This window comes from Euleptes europaea, chromosome 2 (assembly GCF_029931775.1).
Source record: "Euleptes europaea isolate rEulEur1 chromosome 2, rEulEur1.hap1, whole genome shotgun sequence".
Lineage (NCBI taxonomy): Eukaryota > Metazoa > Chordata > Lepidosauria > Squamata > Sphaerodactylidae > Euleptes > Euleptes europaea.
This window is the reverse complement of record NC_079313.1, coordinates 13,911,852-13,929,853: the sequence shown is the minus strand read 5'-3', so window position 1 is coordinate 13,929,853 and position 18,002 is coordinate 13,911,852. Positions and strand designations below refer to the sequence as shown.

General features: G+C 46.7%; 1 protein-coding gene across 1 annotated transcript in view; it reads right to left on the bottom strand.

Annotated features, from left to right (window-relative positions):
• Positions 1-2,762: 2,762 nt before the first annotated feature.
• The window catches only part of ATCAY (ATCAY kinesin light chain interacting caytaxin), a 33,148-nt gene continuing 17,908 nt past the window's right edge, over positions 2,763-18,002 (bottom strand). Inside the window, exons 5-9 of the mRNA XM_056844589.1 lie at positions 17,475-17,577; positions 12,539-12,670; positions 12,161-12,247; positions 7,059-7,157; positions 2,763-2,802 (exon numbers count right to left, since the gene is read on the bottom strand). Coding sequence (XP_056700567.1) covers positions 2,763-2,802; positions 7,059-7,157; positions 12,161-12,247; positions 12,539-12,670; positions 17,475-17,577 — 461 coding nt within the window. The remainder of the gene's footprint in view (positions 2,803-7,058; positions 7,158-12,160; positions 12,248-12,538; positions 12,671-17,474; positions 17,578-18,002) is intronic.

The window sequence follows — 18,002 nt, the reverse complement described above, 5'->3', positions numbered from 1 at the left end:
AATGGAGGACCGCTCCTTCCGGAGTCTTTGGGGCGGCCGCCTGTCCGCGCCCGATCCGCAGCCAACTGCAGTTCTTTATCCCTTGCGGCTTGAGCCTCGGCTTCCCCCTTAGCCGCTTCAGCAGCTTCCCTATCCGCGAGAGCTTTTGCACTTTCAAGTCTCAGAGTGGCAGCTGCGGTAATGTGCGGTAAAAGTTCCGTTTCCAGGAGCGTGAGTAGGGGGTCGGGATCCCCACCTAGCAATGGTTGCACTCGGACCGCGACCGCGGGTGCATCGGCCCCGAACGTCGAGGTCAAACGTTGAGCCAAGGTGGCTATCGTGGTATCCTTTGTACAATCCACAAAGAGGAGGGCCGTCTGGATAGCGACCCTCTTGGCTTCAGCTTGACAGTCAGCTGCATTGGGTACCAAAGAAAAACCTGCCGGTGCGGCTCCCGCCATGGTACCTTCCCCCAAGGCAACAGGACGCGTTAGAGCCGTGGATGAGAGAGTCTCATGGGCAATAAGCTTATCCAATAAATCGGTTAGTATTTGTAAGTCCTCAGTTGCCAGCCGGGCATCATCCAGCAACTGATCAAAATCCTGGAGGTCTAAACGAGCATTAGTATCCTCCGACGTTAACATTCAGAGAACCCTCACTAGAGATTGCCACTGTGTCTGGACCAGTCCACTCAAGCGGCAAACCTCTGAATTAGTCCTAAAGAGTTCAGCTACTATGTCCCGTAGAAGGGTAGGATCCTCAGATGAGGACTCCAGGGTTCCAAGAAGCAGTCGTCACGGTTCACTCGGAGAGCGCCCTCCTAGCTCCCATCCGAGTGGCAGGCGAACCCTCCGGGGCTCCAGCCTGACTAAAGAATCGATGAAGAAGAGTAGTGGATAGCTGTCATAATGTAAGCTCTTGATCCATCGAACCAGAAATCACCACAGAGACAATCAGATTCCAAGCAGATGGCTTTACTGGTCAAATAGGCAATACAGTGCATTGAAGGCAAGATGACAGCTATGGTTTGTCTTGCCCGTTATTTGGAAATATAAGGCAGAGAAACGGCGGGAGATTACAAAGCATAAACAGAGCATTATTTCCCAGGAGTGGCGTTCCCAGGCTTTGGTATGTGTAGCCGTCCTTGAAGTCTGGACGGTTCAGCAGAGAAACGAAAGGAACCATCTAAACCGAGATAACAGCCTGACACCTCCCCCCACACACACAGACTCTGCTTGCCCCCCCACACACACACACAGGAGAAAAATTATAGATTAAAGCAACAAAATGGGTCTTACTGTGGATGTCTTCTGTTCTATCAGGGGGCACCCCCCCCCCCGCAGAACAGGCGAAAGCCCCCTTTGGCTTCCCCCACACACACAGAAACTGCTCCCTCCCCACACACACACAGGAGAAAAAATATAGAGAAAAGCCCCAAAACGGGTCTTACTGTGGATGTCTTCTGTTCCATCTTCTTTGCACCTGCCCCGCCCTTGCACCCTACAGCTCAGCTGTTTGTCGGGGCTGGGAGCTTTGGGCGTGGGCGGCAAGCTCTGCTAATTGCAAACCCCCATTGTCAGAGATGCACATTAAGGGTGGGGAAGAAGACCCAGCTTGGCCACCGATTGGCCGCAGGAGAATACTGCTTACTAACTGACGGTTATGCTGCTGCGCCGAACCCCAAATTTGCCGAATTTATTTGCCGAACACCCCGAACTCGCTGAATTCGGCTCCCCGTTTTCCCGCCTTTTTTGAGTTCGGTTCCATCCGAATTAAAAAACGCCGAATCAGGGGAAATTCAGCTGTTTTTCGGTTCGGGACGAACCGAATCGACAGCCCTATCCCCCACTCCGAAAAATGCCCAACCAGAAATGTACTAAATTGATTAAAAGAGAGAATAATCCAGACCTTGTTTCCTGATCCTCTGCTGGCAGCACAGGCCTGTTTTGGAATATAGACGCAACAATCAATAACTTCACAAAGCGCATTTGTTAATACTATACCACCCATCTATACTACCATTTGGTTCTCAGCAGGGTTGGGAAGGAGCCTTTCAGGAGTCTTTGAAGATCTGAAGAATATCCACACGCACGCATGCAGACATATGTTCAAGGGATGATCTACAGGCTGACATGGAGCCTTAGGCCCTAAATAGCACATTTCTCCAGGTGATAGCAAAGTAGCTACCGAGGTTGAAAATCTGAGGTTGTAAATCTGGGGTCCAATAGAGCTGAAGCATGCACAGAACATAAAGCTGGGGTCCATGACATACTTCTTTTAAGTAACACAGAAGAATATGTGAAGGAGCCTTGCCAGATTCAGACTGAAGATTTACCTAGTCCAGCACCCTGTTTCCCCACACTGGCCAGCTACAGATTCACAAGCAGGGCATGGAGACCAAATCACCTCCTCAGGTTGCTCCTCAGAAACATATTCAGAGGTAGATTGCCTCGGAACATGGAAGTTCCATCTAGCCACCATGCCTAATAAGCATTGATGGTCCTGTCCTCCAAGACACAAGGTTCAATTCTCTGCAGCGACTATTCATCACAAAATATTAATTCTTGCAAGATTAGGGAAACTGCCCGAGGTGGACTCTGTTGGACCGGTATTCTCAGAGATCAAAATCAGGTAGCTACCTCTCTCTCTCGGCCAGGTCCTGTTTTTCTTCCTCCCTGCAAAGATAAATTGCAATTTCAAATATACCGCTTCCTGAAATAGGTACATGGTAAAGAACAATGGGAAGGATATAGGGTTTTCCCACACCTACTAAAAGTTGTATCCTACCTTTCTTTTCTGGCTCTGTTTCTCTCTTCTTCATACCTAAAAAAAATAGAGAAGAGAATTACTTTAGCTGTTCAATCCCATAATCTCAAATTCTCTATCACTTAAGGAACATTCAGACCGGCTTATAATCACCTTCCCTTACCCTCCCCACAACAGACACCCAGTGAGGTAGGTGGGGCTCAGAGAGCTCTAAGAGAGCTGTGACTAGCCCAAGGTCACCCAGGTGGCTTCGTGTGCAGGAGTGGGGAAACCAACCCGGTTCACCAGATTGGCATCTGCCGCTCACGTGGAGGAGTGGGGGAATCAAACCGGTTCTCCAGATCAGAGTCCGCTGCTCCAAACCACCACTCTTAACCACTACACCAGTGGCGGAACTACATTTTTGGGGCCCTGAAGCTTGAACTGTTATGGGGGCCCCTTCGCAACCAGCAACAATAGGGCAACATCCACCAAGGTCCAAAGGGCCTTGCTGCCCTTGCAAGGACCTTGAGGCCCAAATGGTGGAGAACAGGGTGGTGGGGTGGAGTCCTTGAAAATGGGCCATACAGTGAGCCCCTTCCCACCAGCAACAAGGTCTGGGTAACCACTGTTATCTTCTTCAGTGGGGTTGTTCTATGGCAGATCACCACAACTTTTTAATAAATTAACTACTGCAGCTCAGATTTTGATTAAAATTGCTGTACTGGGTTATCTCACATGTCAGTCACTGGTGTGAATAAAAAATGTTGTAGAAGCAAAACAATAGTTATATAAAAACTCAGTAGATGGCACTGGGGAGGACTGAAGATGTCATGAGGAAGAAAGACTCGGGTCAACCATTGTAAAGGCATTACCCTCAACATGACCCATATGAATACTTATGTTGAACTGTCTACAAAACATTCTACCACTAGAAATTAATGAGAAATAATCCAGGTCTGCCTCTTCCAAAAAACTCAATTGAATAAGCAAAATATTTAAAAAATTATGCTAGAAAACAGAAATATCTTGGTAAATATGGGAACTGAAGGACTAGTTGCTAGTTAACAAAACCTGTAGAAATATCCACATAAAAATATCATCCATGCTAACTATGGACCAAGCACACCTTGACCTATACATCTTTAACACTAAACACTAGCAAAGATATAATCAAAACTTACCAAAAAAGAAGAAAAAGAAAATTTGGAGGAATGAAAGTCACACCACCCAACATCAATGCGTGGAAAAAAGTATTGGTTCATTCTCTAAAAGTGTGCGGTTGTCCGCAACAAGGGCCAGGGCTTTTTCGGCTCTGGCCCCAGCCTGATGGAATGTTCTTCCAAGTAACATCAGGGCCCCATGGGACCTTCAGAAGTTCTGCAGGGCCTGTAAAACAGAGCTTTTCCACCTGGCCTACAATTGAGGGCGACCACAGGTTGTCATCGTTACTGGCCTCCCTCACCTCTCCCTCGGGGCTTCTGATATGAGGATTTGGCTGCTTGGCCGTCTACAGCAGCTTCTCCCCAGCCCTGCTCCCTAGGAGTAAACCCCCTCCCTTTTCAGGCAAGGCATTTTATTCCTTCTCCCTAGGCACCACTCCCTTACTCCTGATTGGCCCTAGCCTTCCCTCCAAATCCTCTTCCACCAATCACAAGGCCCAGAGGGTACCTGGGAGATGTAGGCCTGGTAACTTGAGGCCTAGAATCATGACACCCACCCTGAGCCCGGCTTTGACTGGGAATCAGGGTGGGCTACAAATTTAACAAATAATAATAATAGGGAGGGGGTCATCAGAGGGGGCACATTAGGATAAAGAGGTGAAAATCTGATCTTTTGGTATTAAAATGCACACGCAAGATGAATGCAGCCTGAATTAAGAATTCAGATGTCTTTTTATGGTTCTGATTGGCTCTAGCATAAGGGCTGAGCTATAGAAATATTAAGCCGCGCACCAACAAAGGATTTGAGGATCCAGCTGCCAAAATGTATGCTATGAATAGATTCTGATGAGCTCAGTGAGCCCTTACAGCTAGGGTGTTCGATCACTGCAAACCCCCAAGAAAATTTTGAAATTTGACCAATTACAGGGACATTTTGAGGCCATGTGAAATGGGTATTAGACCATATTCTAAAGTCAATATTAAGTACTTCAACCCATTGGCTTATGATTCTATCACTAAAAAACTCCCATCAATTTTGTAGAGAAATTCACTCATTAAAAAAAAGTTGCTTCGGGGGCCCCTCCAGGATTAGGGGCCCTGAAGCTTAAGCTTCATTAGTTTCACAGTAGATCCGCCTCTGCACTACACCACATTGGCATTCAGTTCACTAATCACAGGCACTGGAGAAACCTGACCAGGCAGTGGTGATAGCATACGGGCAGCCTAAATCTCCCGGACTAGACCTGGCAACCAGCTATGCAGGCACACGACTACTGTTCCAGCCACGCGCCCGCCCCAAACGGTACGGGACGGCCGCTGCGCGCTCCATTAAAACTGACAAGGCCGCTCCTGCGAGCTCTGTGCAGCCAGCCACTAGGAAACAGAAGCAAGGGCCACCTCCAGTGAACCTGAGAGACTCCATGTTCCTGTGCAAACTCTGTTCCAGCAGCAGCCATTTTGTGAAAAGCAGACAGTCACGTAGTCAGTGCCAGCACCCCCCTTTCCCATTGCAATATCAGCAGCTTAATGGGCAGTCAGCAACGATCCTGATAACAGCGATGACTCGTTCCTCCAGCTATGCAGCAGCGATCCCCGGACGTTTGCAGAGATCGCGCCTATTGTTCCAGAACGTTAATCACTTCAGCAGAGATCTCCCGGTTCCTCCCGGGTTGCAAAAGCCATTGGAATTAGAATAGATTTCCAAATTCTCACTACCCCACCCTGGTAGCCATAGATTAATTCTTTTGTCACCTTTTGTCACCTGGGAACCTAGGAGGGGTAAACCCCCTCTCCCTGCCCCCAGAAAAACAGTATATCTGGGGTGCCCCCAGCCCATTATGACACCTTAGGTCTTTCCTGGCACCTTTGCCGTTACTCTGTTGGTTTGGATTTTGCGCAGCCCGACCACGCTCCCTCCCGCCTTGCTGGTCAAGTCCACGGGAACCCCTTGCCCCATCTTGCTCAATTTTCCACTCTGTCTTAGTCTACGTGAACTTGGACAACACCGCTTCAAGAAGGTAGATATCACCCCACCAACGATCCCTGCCACGTTGGCATCTGTGCTTGTACTCCTCTCTTTGAATTTCTTAGATTTCTCTGTATGTGTGTATGCAACACTGATTTGATTGAAAACTACATAAACTCTTTTAATCTGGAATCCATTGCTTCTGTCTTTATTTAAAGGTCACAGTTACCAGCTCTGGTATACAAAGGTTGCGATACCACTATAAAAATAAATATTGTAATTTGCCATCTTGCTTGATAATTCTCCAAGTTAAAGGGCAATTTGGCTAACAGTGGACCCCACCAAAACCAAGATTGTGGGGGAGGATGGGGAGGCCAGCAATGGTAGTAATTGTGAAGAACGTGTGGCTGTCCTTAGTTTTCGGCCTGCCAGAACAGTTCCGTTTTTCAGGCCCTGCGGAACTCATTGAGGTCCCACAGGGCCCTGATGTTCCTTGGGAGACTGTTCCACCAGGCCGGGACCAGGGCCGAAAAAGCCCTGCCCCTCCTTGGGGACAGTCGCACACTCCGCGGGGCTGGGGACCACCCGCAGGTTGTTGTTCATTGAGCGCAAAGCTCTCGTGGGGGTAACCAGGAGAGGTTTACTTCCGGCCAGGCCGCCAGAAGCCACCACAGACCGGTTGGGGCTTGCGGAGACGGGCCGCTGGCCACAGCCGTGAAAGCTGGGCGACCACAAAATGTTAAGCAACTTGAACACATGACCACATGAAGCTACCTTCTACTGAATCAGTAGGGTTGCCAACCTCCAGGTAATAGCAGAAGGTCTCCTGCTATTACAACTGACCTCCAGCCGATAGAGATCAGTTCACCTGGAGACAATGGCCGCTTTGGCAATTGGACTCTATGGCATTGAAGTCCCTCCCCTCCCCAAATCTCCCCTCCTCAGGCTCCGCCCCCAAAACCTCCCGCCAATTGTGAAGAGGGACCTGGCAACCCTATGAATCAGACCCTTGGTCCATCAAAGTCAGTATCGTCTACTCTGACCGGCAGTGGCTCTCCAGGGTCGCAGGCAGAGGTCTTTCACATCACCTACCTGCCTGGTCTCTTTAACTGGAGATGCCGGGGATTGAACCTGGGACCTTCTGCATGCCAAGCAGATGCTCTACCACTTAGCCGCAGTCCCTCCCCCCAATTTGCTGTGCTTACTGTAGAATGCAAACTGGAATCTGGACATGTTCCATGGGGATAATGTGTTCTAGTTCCTCCAGCGTGTGGACGTACTGGATCTTACTGATAAACTTCACACTAAGGAGACAGAGAGAATCCGCAGTTAAATACATGCAGTATACACGGATTAATGTTGATTTTTGAGGATGAGCGTAATCGGTTGAGTGTAATAATTTTTGAGGATGAGCGTAATAATCCTGCTTCCCAGGAAGGTCAGATCAGGAGAAATTAGTTACATTATTGAAAGACAGAGACAAATTCATTACTTTCCAAATGGCAAGTTCTGCTGCTGCCATCATGACGGATAAAAAGATGATGGGGCATGCTGATCATAATATCTTTGGCCCACGATTGCTCCACTCTGGGTCACCTGTCATCTTTTATTTGTCTCTGGATTGTATGATCTTTCTTTCCTATTATTAGGTACATATTTTAACGATACCTGGCCCTGTGGTGCAGAGTGGTAAGCTGCAGTAAAAAGGTAAAGTAAAGGTCCCCTGTGCAAGCACTGGGTCATTCCTGACCCATGGGGTGACGTCGCATCCCGATGTTTTCTAGGCAGACTTTGTTGACGGGGTGGTTTGCCAGTGCCTTCCCCAGTCATCTTCCCTTTACCCCCAGCAAGCTGGGTCCTCATTTTACCGACCTTGGAAGGATGGAAGGCTGAGTCAACCTTGAGCCGGCTATCTGAAACCGACTTCCATCTGCATCGAACTCAGGTCGTGAGCAGAGCTTGGACTGCAGTACTGCAGCTTACCACTCTGCGCCATGAGGCTTCTAAGCTGCAGAACTGCAGTCAAAAGCTCTGCTTATGACCTGAGTTCGATCCCAACAGGAGTTGGTTTCAGGTAGCCGGCTCAAGGTTGACTTATCTCCTGGAGATAGGGTTGCCAGGTCCCCCCTCTCCTCTGGCGGGAGGCTATTCTGCTGATATCGTGAATGTGCGTGCGCGCGCGCATGTGCTCGCCAATGCACGCACATCACTTTTGGTTTAGAACTGGAAGTGCCGCCTCGCAAGGGGCCTTATACCTCTTAGTTTGAGTGGTAAAGCGGCCCATTACCACTCAAACTAAGAGTTTGAGTGATATAAGGCCCTCACAAGGCGCCACTTCCGGTTGTAAACCGGAAGTGACGTGCGCGCGGTATTTACGCGCGCGTGCATGTTTGCCCACCGACCCTCAGGTGGTCAGAGGGCAGAGGGGTAATTTGCTGGGGGTTTGCCCGCCACCAGCGGGCACCTGGCAACCCTACCTGGAGATCAGTTGTAATCCCAGGAGATTTCCAGCCACCAGTTGAAGGTTGGCAACCCTACCTAAATCTTAGGTTTGAGCCGAACTGTGCCCCTAATAGTATTATTAGTAACTGAACATAGATCAGTGTTTGGTACGCCATCTGGTACGGTCTGGTACAAAATCCGGTACAAAATCACCGTCGTTTCTAAAGTTGACTCACTATGAGCATGGCTGAACTTATGGCAAAGAGAACCTAAGTCAGATGACCCATGCCTTCCAATCAGCATTGTTACCAAGATGTCTCCAGATGGTTCAAACAGCTTTAGGCCAGAATACAGGTCTTAGGAGTAAGGAGTGAAATCATTTCCCCACCTCCCAACTTCCCACAGATGAGTCGAGTTCCCCAATTAGGCTGGTATGCTGTCCTGTACTTGAACAGGCTATATCTGCTTGGTAACAGGCTGCAGGTGTATCTTGTTAGCCACAAGCTCTGCTGGGCCTTTGTGAACTACTAAGCAAAATTCTAGGCACACAAAATGGAGAATACTGAAGCTAAGCTAATGCTAAGAACAAAATGGCCTTTCTGTCTTTCACAGTAGCAATGGCAGAGAAGGGAAGAAAATTAGCAGCACATCCCAGGACGAAAGGCTATGCGGTTGCAGGCTTCCTGGTTCACAATAATCGGTTTACTTTGTTGCAGATTTCTACAGTCGCTGGTGTAACCCTCAAGAGAATCAGCAAGAGGCTGGCATGAAAAATGTTGGGGATGGAATAATACCTCAGCGACAATGGAAAACAAGGAATAAAGTCTGATATAAGTAAAATACTCCTTGTCTATTTCTGTAACTTTCTTGTAAGCAAATGTGAGGGAGATTCAACTCATTTCCCATCTTCAGCAACACCTATTTCTTTATCTGTGTATCTCCTCGCTGGAAGTCTTAGCCATTCAAATAGTGCTCGGGCAAATTTATGATAGCGTTATGGTGAAAACCCAGTGTCAAGGAGCTATGGTGATGGTGGAAAGTACCATCAAGTCACGTCTGACTTATGGCGACCCTGTAGGGTTTTCAAGGCAAAGGTCATTCAGAGGTGGTTTGCCATTGCCTGTCTCCACCATGTCACAGCCCTAGTATTCCTTGGAGGTCTCCCATCCCAATTCTATCCAGGGCCGACCCTGCTTAGTTTCCAAGATCTGACGAGATCGGGCTATCCTGGGCTTTCCAGGGCAGGGTGTGAAGGAGCTGTACAACTTCATAATCTGAAATCAGCAGGTACACAATGCAGTGTGAGACTGTGCTATACTCCTCCCCCCTCCCTGAATAAACCATGTGGATACTGTAGTCCAATCATAGCTGTTACACAGGGTAAAACAAGGAACACCATACCCATATGGTACAAGGTACAGTATAAAACAACAATCCAGTGGCAGCTTACTGACTAACCACATTTATTCTGTCCTACGTTTTCATGAATCAGAACTCACTTCCCATTAGATGCACGGAAATATACATCCGTCTGATGAAGTCAGTTCTGACTAACAAAAGCTTATGATGGAATAAATGCTGGTAGTCTATAAGGTGCCACTGGACACGTTTTATTTTGCTGCTAGACTAGCACAGAGCTACTCATCTAGAATTAAAGCACACCACACAGGTGCATTCAAGTTTATTTGATAACATCTAAAACTGAACTGCTACAGTGGTGGCATTTGATATATTCAAGAATAATATTTGTTGCTATAGGTCTATTTCCTAAACTCATGGCCTGGTTTGATCTAATCTAATACATGATTTAGATGGAGAGGAGAATGATGTAAGCCGCCTTGGGCCCCCACTGAGGAGAAAGGTGGGATATAAATTAAATAAATACATAACACCTGCTATGGATGTCATTTGGCATCAAGTCCTGCCTTTGTACAGCCAAGGCAACAATAGCATGAGGAAAGATGCAAATGGTTAGATATTTTTTCCTACAGGAAAGGGAAGATAATTTGGGCAACAGCCTTTGAATACTACTGTACTGTATCATCGGCTCCGCTCTCCCATTTTCACTGCACAATACTGCAAACGGAACATGATTAGATGTGATACCGGTTTCCAATATATTGTATGAACTTCCAACTCCCTGGAATAGTAACATCCTGATGTCCTGTGATTGAGTCTTTTCAGCATGTTGATCGCTGTGTGGGGTACCAGAACTGTGCTCACAAACCTGCCTAAGCTATGCATGACCTGAATTATTCAGACTGCATATCGTTTTTGACTGCAATGCAGCCTTTGAGTGCAGCTTACCACTCTGCGCCATGAGGCTCCTAAGCTGCAGAACTGCAGTCAAAAGCTCTGCTTATGACCTGAGTTCGATCCCAACAGGAGTTGGTTTCAGGTAGCCGGCTCAAGGATGACTTAGCTTTCCATCCTTCCCAGGTCGATAAAATGAATACCCAGCTTGCTGGGGGTAAATTGTAGACGACTGGGGAAGGCACGGGCAAACCACCCTGTAAACACAGTCTGCCTAGTAAAAGTCGGGATGTGACGTCACCCCATGGGTCAGGAATGACCCGGTGCTTGCACAGGGGACTACCTTTACCTTTATTTTAATGATGAATTTGCATTTGCATTTTAATATTCAATGGAAAACATTTAATTCTTTAAATGATGTTGCTAGTTTTAATTTGACTGGTTTTATTTTGTCAGAATTTTCACTTTTTTTTTTTTTGCTAACATGTAAAATTTGATGATGACACACAGATTAATGTAGATTTTTGGTTTTGAACACCCTCTAGGGTCGCTTGCCTGAATTTCAAAGGGTAGTATCATTAATCCTGACCCATTTGAAACCTATGTGTGCAGTAGATTAAACCGTTTTTTTTTGGTGTGTGGAGGCTGACAGCAAGCTAAACGTTACGGTGTCCGGGGGTCCGGCCTGTGGACGCTGATGCTGTTTTAGAGTTGAACTCTGCCATTTAAAAATGTTGCGAGGGCACGGCATTTTAGCAGTCGTGGTGGGACAGGGGAGAAGGGAAGGGCGTTGACTTAAAGGTCCTGCTGAATTAAACTGATTTAGCAGTCTGGCTGCATCAGTCCATCATCCTCTTTCCACCGGTGGTCAGCCAGCTTCCTTTAGGAAACCAAGAGTCAGGTGTCAAGGCAATACCCCTTTCCCTGTCCCCTGCCCACAGCAACTGGTTTTCAGAGGTAGACTGCTTGTGAACAAGGTGGTGCTATTTAGCCATTATGTCACATAGCCATTCATAGACAATTCAGCTGCAAATTTTAATAACCTCCATTGGAAAGCCAACTGAGGCCTTTTAGGCATGGCTGTTTCCCTTGCCATCACCCCTTTGACGACTTATGCATGCCGTTTCTGACCGTCAGAGATCGCTCTCCCCCTGCGTTTCCCCGCATTTTGCCCACATTTTCAGGGACCTGTTTTATCTTGAATTTGAAAACGTGGGCAAAACGCAGGGAGAGAGCAAGGCGACCTGTGATGGTCGGAAATGGCGTGCATAATCAAAACAAAGCCCCGAAGTCATCGGAGGGATGACGGCAAATGAAACAGCCATGCATAAAACACCAAAGCTTGTTTTCAACACCACATTCTGCATCAGCAATTCTGTAAGTTTTTATGAAGATGGGCCTTCATTTTATCTGCCATGAATCTACTATGGACCAGTTTCATTTGAGTGACCTTGAATGTTTAGTTTTAGGGGAGAGGGAGAAAAATATACTCTCCGCTCCCCTCTGTCTATAATTGTATAATTCTCTGGCAGGCCTTCCTTTTTCTTCCCCTAAACTACAGTCCTTCAAACCAGCAACCATGACAGCCTTTCCTTGCAGTTTTGTTCTTTACCTGATAAACGGCCTTGAAATAGCCAGCACGGTCCGGATGAACCAAGAAGGATGAACGATTATCAGAGCTTTCAGGTTCTTCCGTAGTCTGCACACAAAAATGAGGGCAAGGCAGTGTGAGAATGAGCAGGTTGGCAAGGTCAGTTCCCCTGGAGAAAATGGCTGCTTTGGAAGGTAGACTATGGCATTCTACACCATTGAAGTCCCTCCCTAACCCTGCCCTCCTCAGGCTCCACCCCCAAAATCTCCAGGTATTTCCCAAGCAGTCCCCGGGCAGCTTCTCCATTGACCAATAGCACCTCAATCTTGTCTGGATTGACCTTCAGTGGAGACCAACAGACGGGGCTCAGGAGTTATAGAATTAATTGAACTCTCTCACCTTCTGTCAATCATCTGGTAGCATTTTTTCAGCCAACCAATCCCAGGCATTCTTCGGCGCGGCGTAGCACCGTTCAAGTACACGATCATATAGTCTTCGGCCACCAGGAGCTCCAAGCTACTGATCACGTACCTGTTGGGTGAAGATCAGAAAGCGGCTGTCAAGACGCTGAACTTGACCGCTGGTGCAAAAAGGAAAACACCCTACAGTATAAAATGTACTTTTTTGGGAAGTCTGGAATATGCAGGTCCTTAACAGTATTATTTCCTAAAGAATAAAGTCTGTCCAAGGAATGAGCACCACATCCCATGTTGAAACAGTGTTTGGAAGTTTTTCTTTACGATCTTAGCACGCTTGGTTTTGCTAACTTGCCAGTGTGATATAGTGGTTAAGAGCAGTGGTTTGGAGCAGTGGAGTCTGATCTGGAGAACCCAGTTTGATTCTCCACTCCTCCACATGAGTGGCGGATGCTAATCTGGTGAACTGGACTTGTTTCCCCACTCCTACACACGAAACCAGCTGGGTGACCTTGGGCTAGTCACAGCTCTCTCAGCCCCATCTAGCTCACAGGATGTCTGTTGTGGGGAGGGGAAGGGAAGGTGATTGTAAGCCGGTTTGAGTCTCCCTTAAGTGGTAGAGAAAGTCGGCATATAAAAACCAACTCTTCTTCTTCTCCTCCTTCTAACTAAAGGGGGTGTTACTTCCACATGGAGGCTTTGCTCTGGTTTGACTTCCAGACTTGAGCAGTTGGGGTAGGGTTGCCAACCTCCAGGTACTTTCAAGAAATAATAGCACCAGCTCTACTTATATTACATTAATATACTTTACCAAGTCAATAAATATTACAAAAAATAAGATACAGGTTGCTCCACCAAAGTATAATCAAAATCCAATCACTTCTGTGAGATATAGTCCTTAGGTTCCAACAACCTAGACAAAAGAATCCGTTTCAACAAAAATGTCCAGTATCAGGAAAATTTCAATCCATCAAATTATAATCCAATTGATTTGTACAGTCCAAAATTCAATCAATTTGTACAGTCCAAATTTGTACAGTCCAAAATGGCACTTCCGGATAAGTGTATCATCATGAAATCAGTTCACCAGTTCCCGTAGGATATTCCCAAGTGTAGGCAGCAGCTAAGCAGCTATGATGATACATAGAATTTAATTAAACTTGGATACTTGATGAGGCCGCCTCATATTGGGATAATTTGGCAAAAATGGATTTTACAGTCGGGTGAAGGGTCACTTTTTTAGGTGGGTGGAGGGGGAAAGGGTATCTTTTTCAATTATATAATCAAGCAAATATGAATGTAATACTTAAGATATATAGATACTCTTCTGTGTTATGTTTTTTCTTTATGTATTTTAATGTTAATTTTATTGTATTTGTGTTTTTTTTTTTATGTTTTGTTATAAAAATTAATAAAAATTTATATATATATTAAAAAAAGGAACGACCCGGTGCTTGCACAGGGGACCTTTACCTTTAATGTTCATTAGTCCATTTCATGTTTTATATTAGTTCCAGGATACTGGAATCTGGATTAGTTCCAGTCCAGGTTTTACTCATAACTCTTCATAAACTGACTAGAGGAGCTGCTGCAAAGGTCTCTGGATACATTGTGTTCCTTCATTCGTTTCTGGGGTTGCCGGTGGCAGTGGTGGGTATAGTTGCCAGATCCAGGTTGGGAAACTCCTGGAGATTTGGGGATGGAGCCTGGGGATGACAGGGACCTCAGTGGGGCACAATGCCATAGAGTCCACCTTCCAAAGCATCCTTTTTATCCAGGGGAACTCATCCCTGTAGTGTGGAGATGAGCTGTAATTCAGGGGGATCCCTAGGTCCCAAATGGAGGCTGGCATCCCTATTCCTTTCTCCTGACTAAAGTTACTGTATGTTTTATTAAAAAGACCGTCAGCATCTTCCTGGATCGTTGCAGCATCTTACAGCATCCACACGTTGTCATTCTCTAACAGTCTAACAGCACATTCCTGACTGGAATGCCTGCGCCAGGCTTAGGAGCCCGAAACCTCCACCCGGCGCAAAAAAACCCATGCAACCCTCATAGGGTTGCATGGGAGATATGCCTCCAAAAAGTGGTGTATCTCGAGGGTGGGGAGGGGGCGTTCCTGAACCGAAATGGCTCAGGAGGCTGCCTACTGGCGGCCCCGCCCCCTGGCCGGCACTGTAATGCCCCGGGAACACCTCCCGGGACGCCATTAAGCCCCAGGAATGCCTCCCAGGATGGCGCCATGGCTTTTGCTGGCATCTGGGCCCAACGCTGCCGCGCCAGCAGCTAAAGACCTTTGTGGCCAGCGCTGGAGTGCAGGGCCGGACACCGGTCTTCAGCTGCTGGCGTGGGCCTTTGCCGGCCTCCTGAAGACTTTGGTGTGGGCCACTGGCGCGGCTCAGAAATGCACTGTAAGACCTTTTATGCATGGTTGTTTCACTCACCGTCACCCCTCCGAAGACTTCAGATGATTGTTTTGATTATGCATGCCATTTGCATCCATCAGAGGTCGCCTCGGTCTGCCCCTGCGTTTCACCACACTTTGTCCACGTTTTCAGGGACCTGTTTTATCTCAAATTTGAAAACGCGGGCAAAACATGGGGAATCGCAGGGCGAGGAGAGCAAGGCGACCTCTGACGGTCAGAAACGGCAGGCATAATCAACACAAAGACCAAAGTCGTCAAAAGGGTGACGGCAAGGGAAACAGCCATGCATAAAAGGCCTTAGTTGGCTTTCGAATGGAGGTCATTCAAATTTGCAACTGAACTGTCTATGAATGACTATGTGACGTGATGGCTAAATAGCACCACCTTGTTCACAAGCAGTCTACCTCTGAAAACCAGTTGCTGTGGGCAGGGGACAGGGAAAGGGCTATATTGCCTTGACACCTGGCTCTTGGTTTCCTAAAGGAAGCTGGCTGACCCTGGGCGGAAAGAGGATGATGGACTGATGTAGTGTTCCAAGGAGGGTGACTTAACCTCTAAGATCCCAATTAATGTTGGAGTCAAACAAGGGTGTATCTTGGCGCCTATACTTTTTAATCTCTTTTTAAACGATCTAGCCCCATTTCTGAAAGGCAGCGATGGACATAACCCTAAATTAGGAATGGTCCACGTAACGATTCTTTTATACGCAGATGATGCGGTGCTTTCCCTCACGGAAATAGTGTCAAAAAGGCAAATTTCACGCTTTCTGGAGTATTGTGAAATAAACAAATTAACTCTAAATTTTGATAAATCCAAAATTATTGTTTTTGGGAAGAAGTGGAAACCGGCTAAATGGTGTTTTAAGGGGGGAGGAGCAGTTTAAAGAATATTTGGGAGTCTACTTCCACTCTAATAGTAGTTGGGGCCCTCATATCAGGGAAGTGGTAAAAGCGACGAACAACAATGTCCTGGCGATTATAAGGTTCTTTTACTCCAAAGGAAATCAATTTGTGCCGTCAGCTATTAAGGTGTTTAATTGCAAAACAAGTGTCAAATTGCTGTATGGAAGTCCAATTTGGATCTCAGGTTTAATAAATCAGTACAGAAGGTACAATCTAACTTTTTAAGGAAAATATTAGGGCTCCCAGCTTGCGTCTCTTATGCTGCTATTTGTTTGGAGACAAACCAAAGAAGACTAGAGACAAAAGCATGGATTTTAATAATTAAATTTTGGCTGCGATTACATTTTAGAAGTAGTAACAATCATCTCATCACGAATATGCTCTCTGAATTAGACACATCTGTATGGTCCTCTCATATTGAGAAAAAAATCACATCATTGGGGCTATGTGTTGAGGATATGGCGCTTCTCTCTGAGAGAGTGACATACACCTTGATTAAGCAAAGGATCATCGATGTTGAGAGGCAAGAACTTAGAAGTTTAGCTTCTGGCAGATGCTCACCACTACGATGGGGGCTATCAAATTCTCTCCCGGAGTATTTCTCCGGTCTTACTACTCCCCACCTTCGGAGAGCTTATATGCTAGCCCGTTTTAATGTTCTCCCTTCTGCCATTCTGTTTGGGAGATATAAGAAAATTCCATACTCCGCCAGAGTGTGTAATTGTGTTATGGGAGAGATAGAAAGTACTGACCATATTCTTTTGTACTGTCCTTTTTACTGCGAAACTCGTGCTGCACTTTTAAACCCTATTTTATCAAACTATGCTAACCAAGCTGATGAAAGTAAGATGAACTTGTTGTTATCTTCCCAAAGTCCTGAGACCATCGAATCTGTAGCCAAATTTTTTGATGATGTAATTAAGAGACAAGGTAAAATGATGTACAGTAGCTAGTTTTATTCTTATTGATTGTACTTAGTATGCCAATAAAGGTACTGAAACTGAAACTGACTGATGCAGCCAGACAGCTAAATCAGTTTAATTCAGCAGGACCTTTAAGTCAACGCCTTTCCCTTCTGCCCTGTCCCACCACGACTACTAAAATGCCGTGCCCTCGCAACATTTTTAAATGGCAGAGTTCAACTCTAAAACGGCATCAGCGTCCACAGGCTGGACCCCCAGACACCGTAACGTTTAGCTTGGCTGTCAGCCTCCACAAAAAAAAACGGTTTAATCTACAGCACACATAGGTTTCAAATGGGTCAGGATTAATGATACTACCCTTTGAAGTCCATTTGGACGCCGTTGGGTTAGGAAGGTCCCATCCATATAACCATTTTCCTTGCTTTCTCTCCTGCATTGCCAGAGGGCTTTAAAAAAATCGATAATTGCTATCAATTACCACACGGCTGTGTGGATCTCGTTGCTGCTGCAAATGCATGCACGCTTGCAACAGCAATGAGAACTACTCAGAGAACTGTTGCCATGCGGGAGCAACCTAGGACTCTGGTGCGCAGGGAAAAGCCACATTATGGAGCCGAAAGCAAGATTTCCTCCCTTTGCGGAAACTGGCAGAGTGGGCTGTCACTCACAGGAAGAGATTCTCCATGATGTAATGGTAATCGGGCAGGTTGCTGTCGGGCAGGTGGCACGCGGCGAAGACAATGATGGCGTTGAGGCCTTCTCCATAATAGCCTGAGAGAGAGAAAGAGAGGACAAAAGGACATAAGAAAGGCCAGGCTTGATCAGACCAAGGCCCATCAAGTCCAGTAGTCTGTTCACATGGTGGCCAACCAGGTGCCTCTGGGAAGCCCACAAACAAGACAACTGCAGCAGCACCATACTGCCTGTGTTCCACAGCACCTAATACAATAGGCATGCTCCTCTGATCCTGGAGAGAATAAGTATGCATCATGACTAGTATCCACTTTGACTAGTAGCCATGGATAGCCCTCTCCTCCATGAACATGTCCGCTGTAGCTAGTCACACACATGGTCATGCATGAAGCTGCCCGATAATGAGTCAGAGCATTGGTCCATCAAGGTCAATGTTGCTTACGCGACTGGTCACAGCTCTCCAGACTCTCAGATTTAGGTCTTTCCCATCACCTACTGCCTTG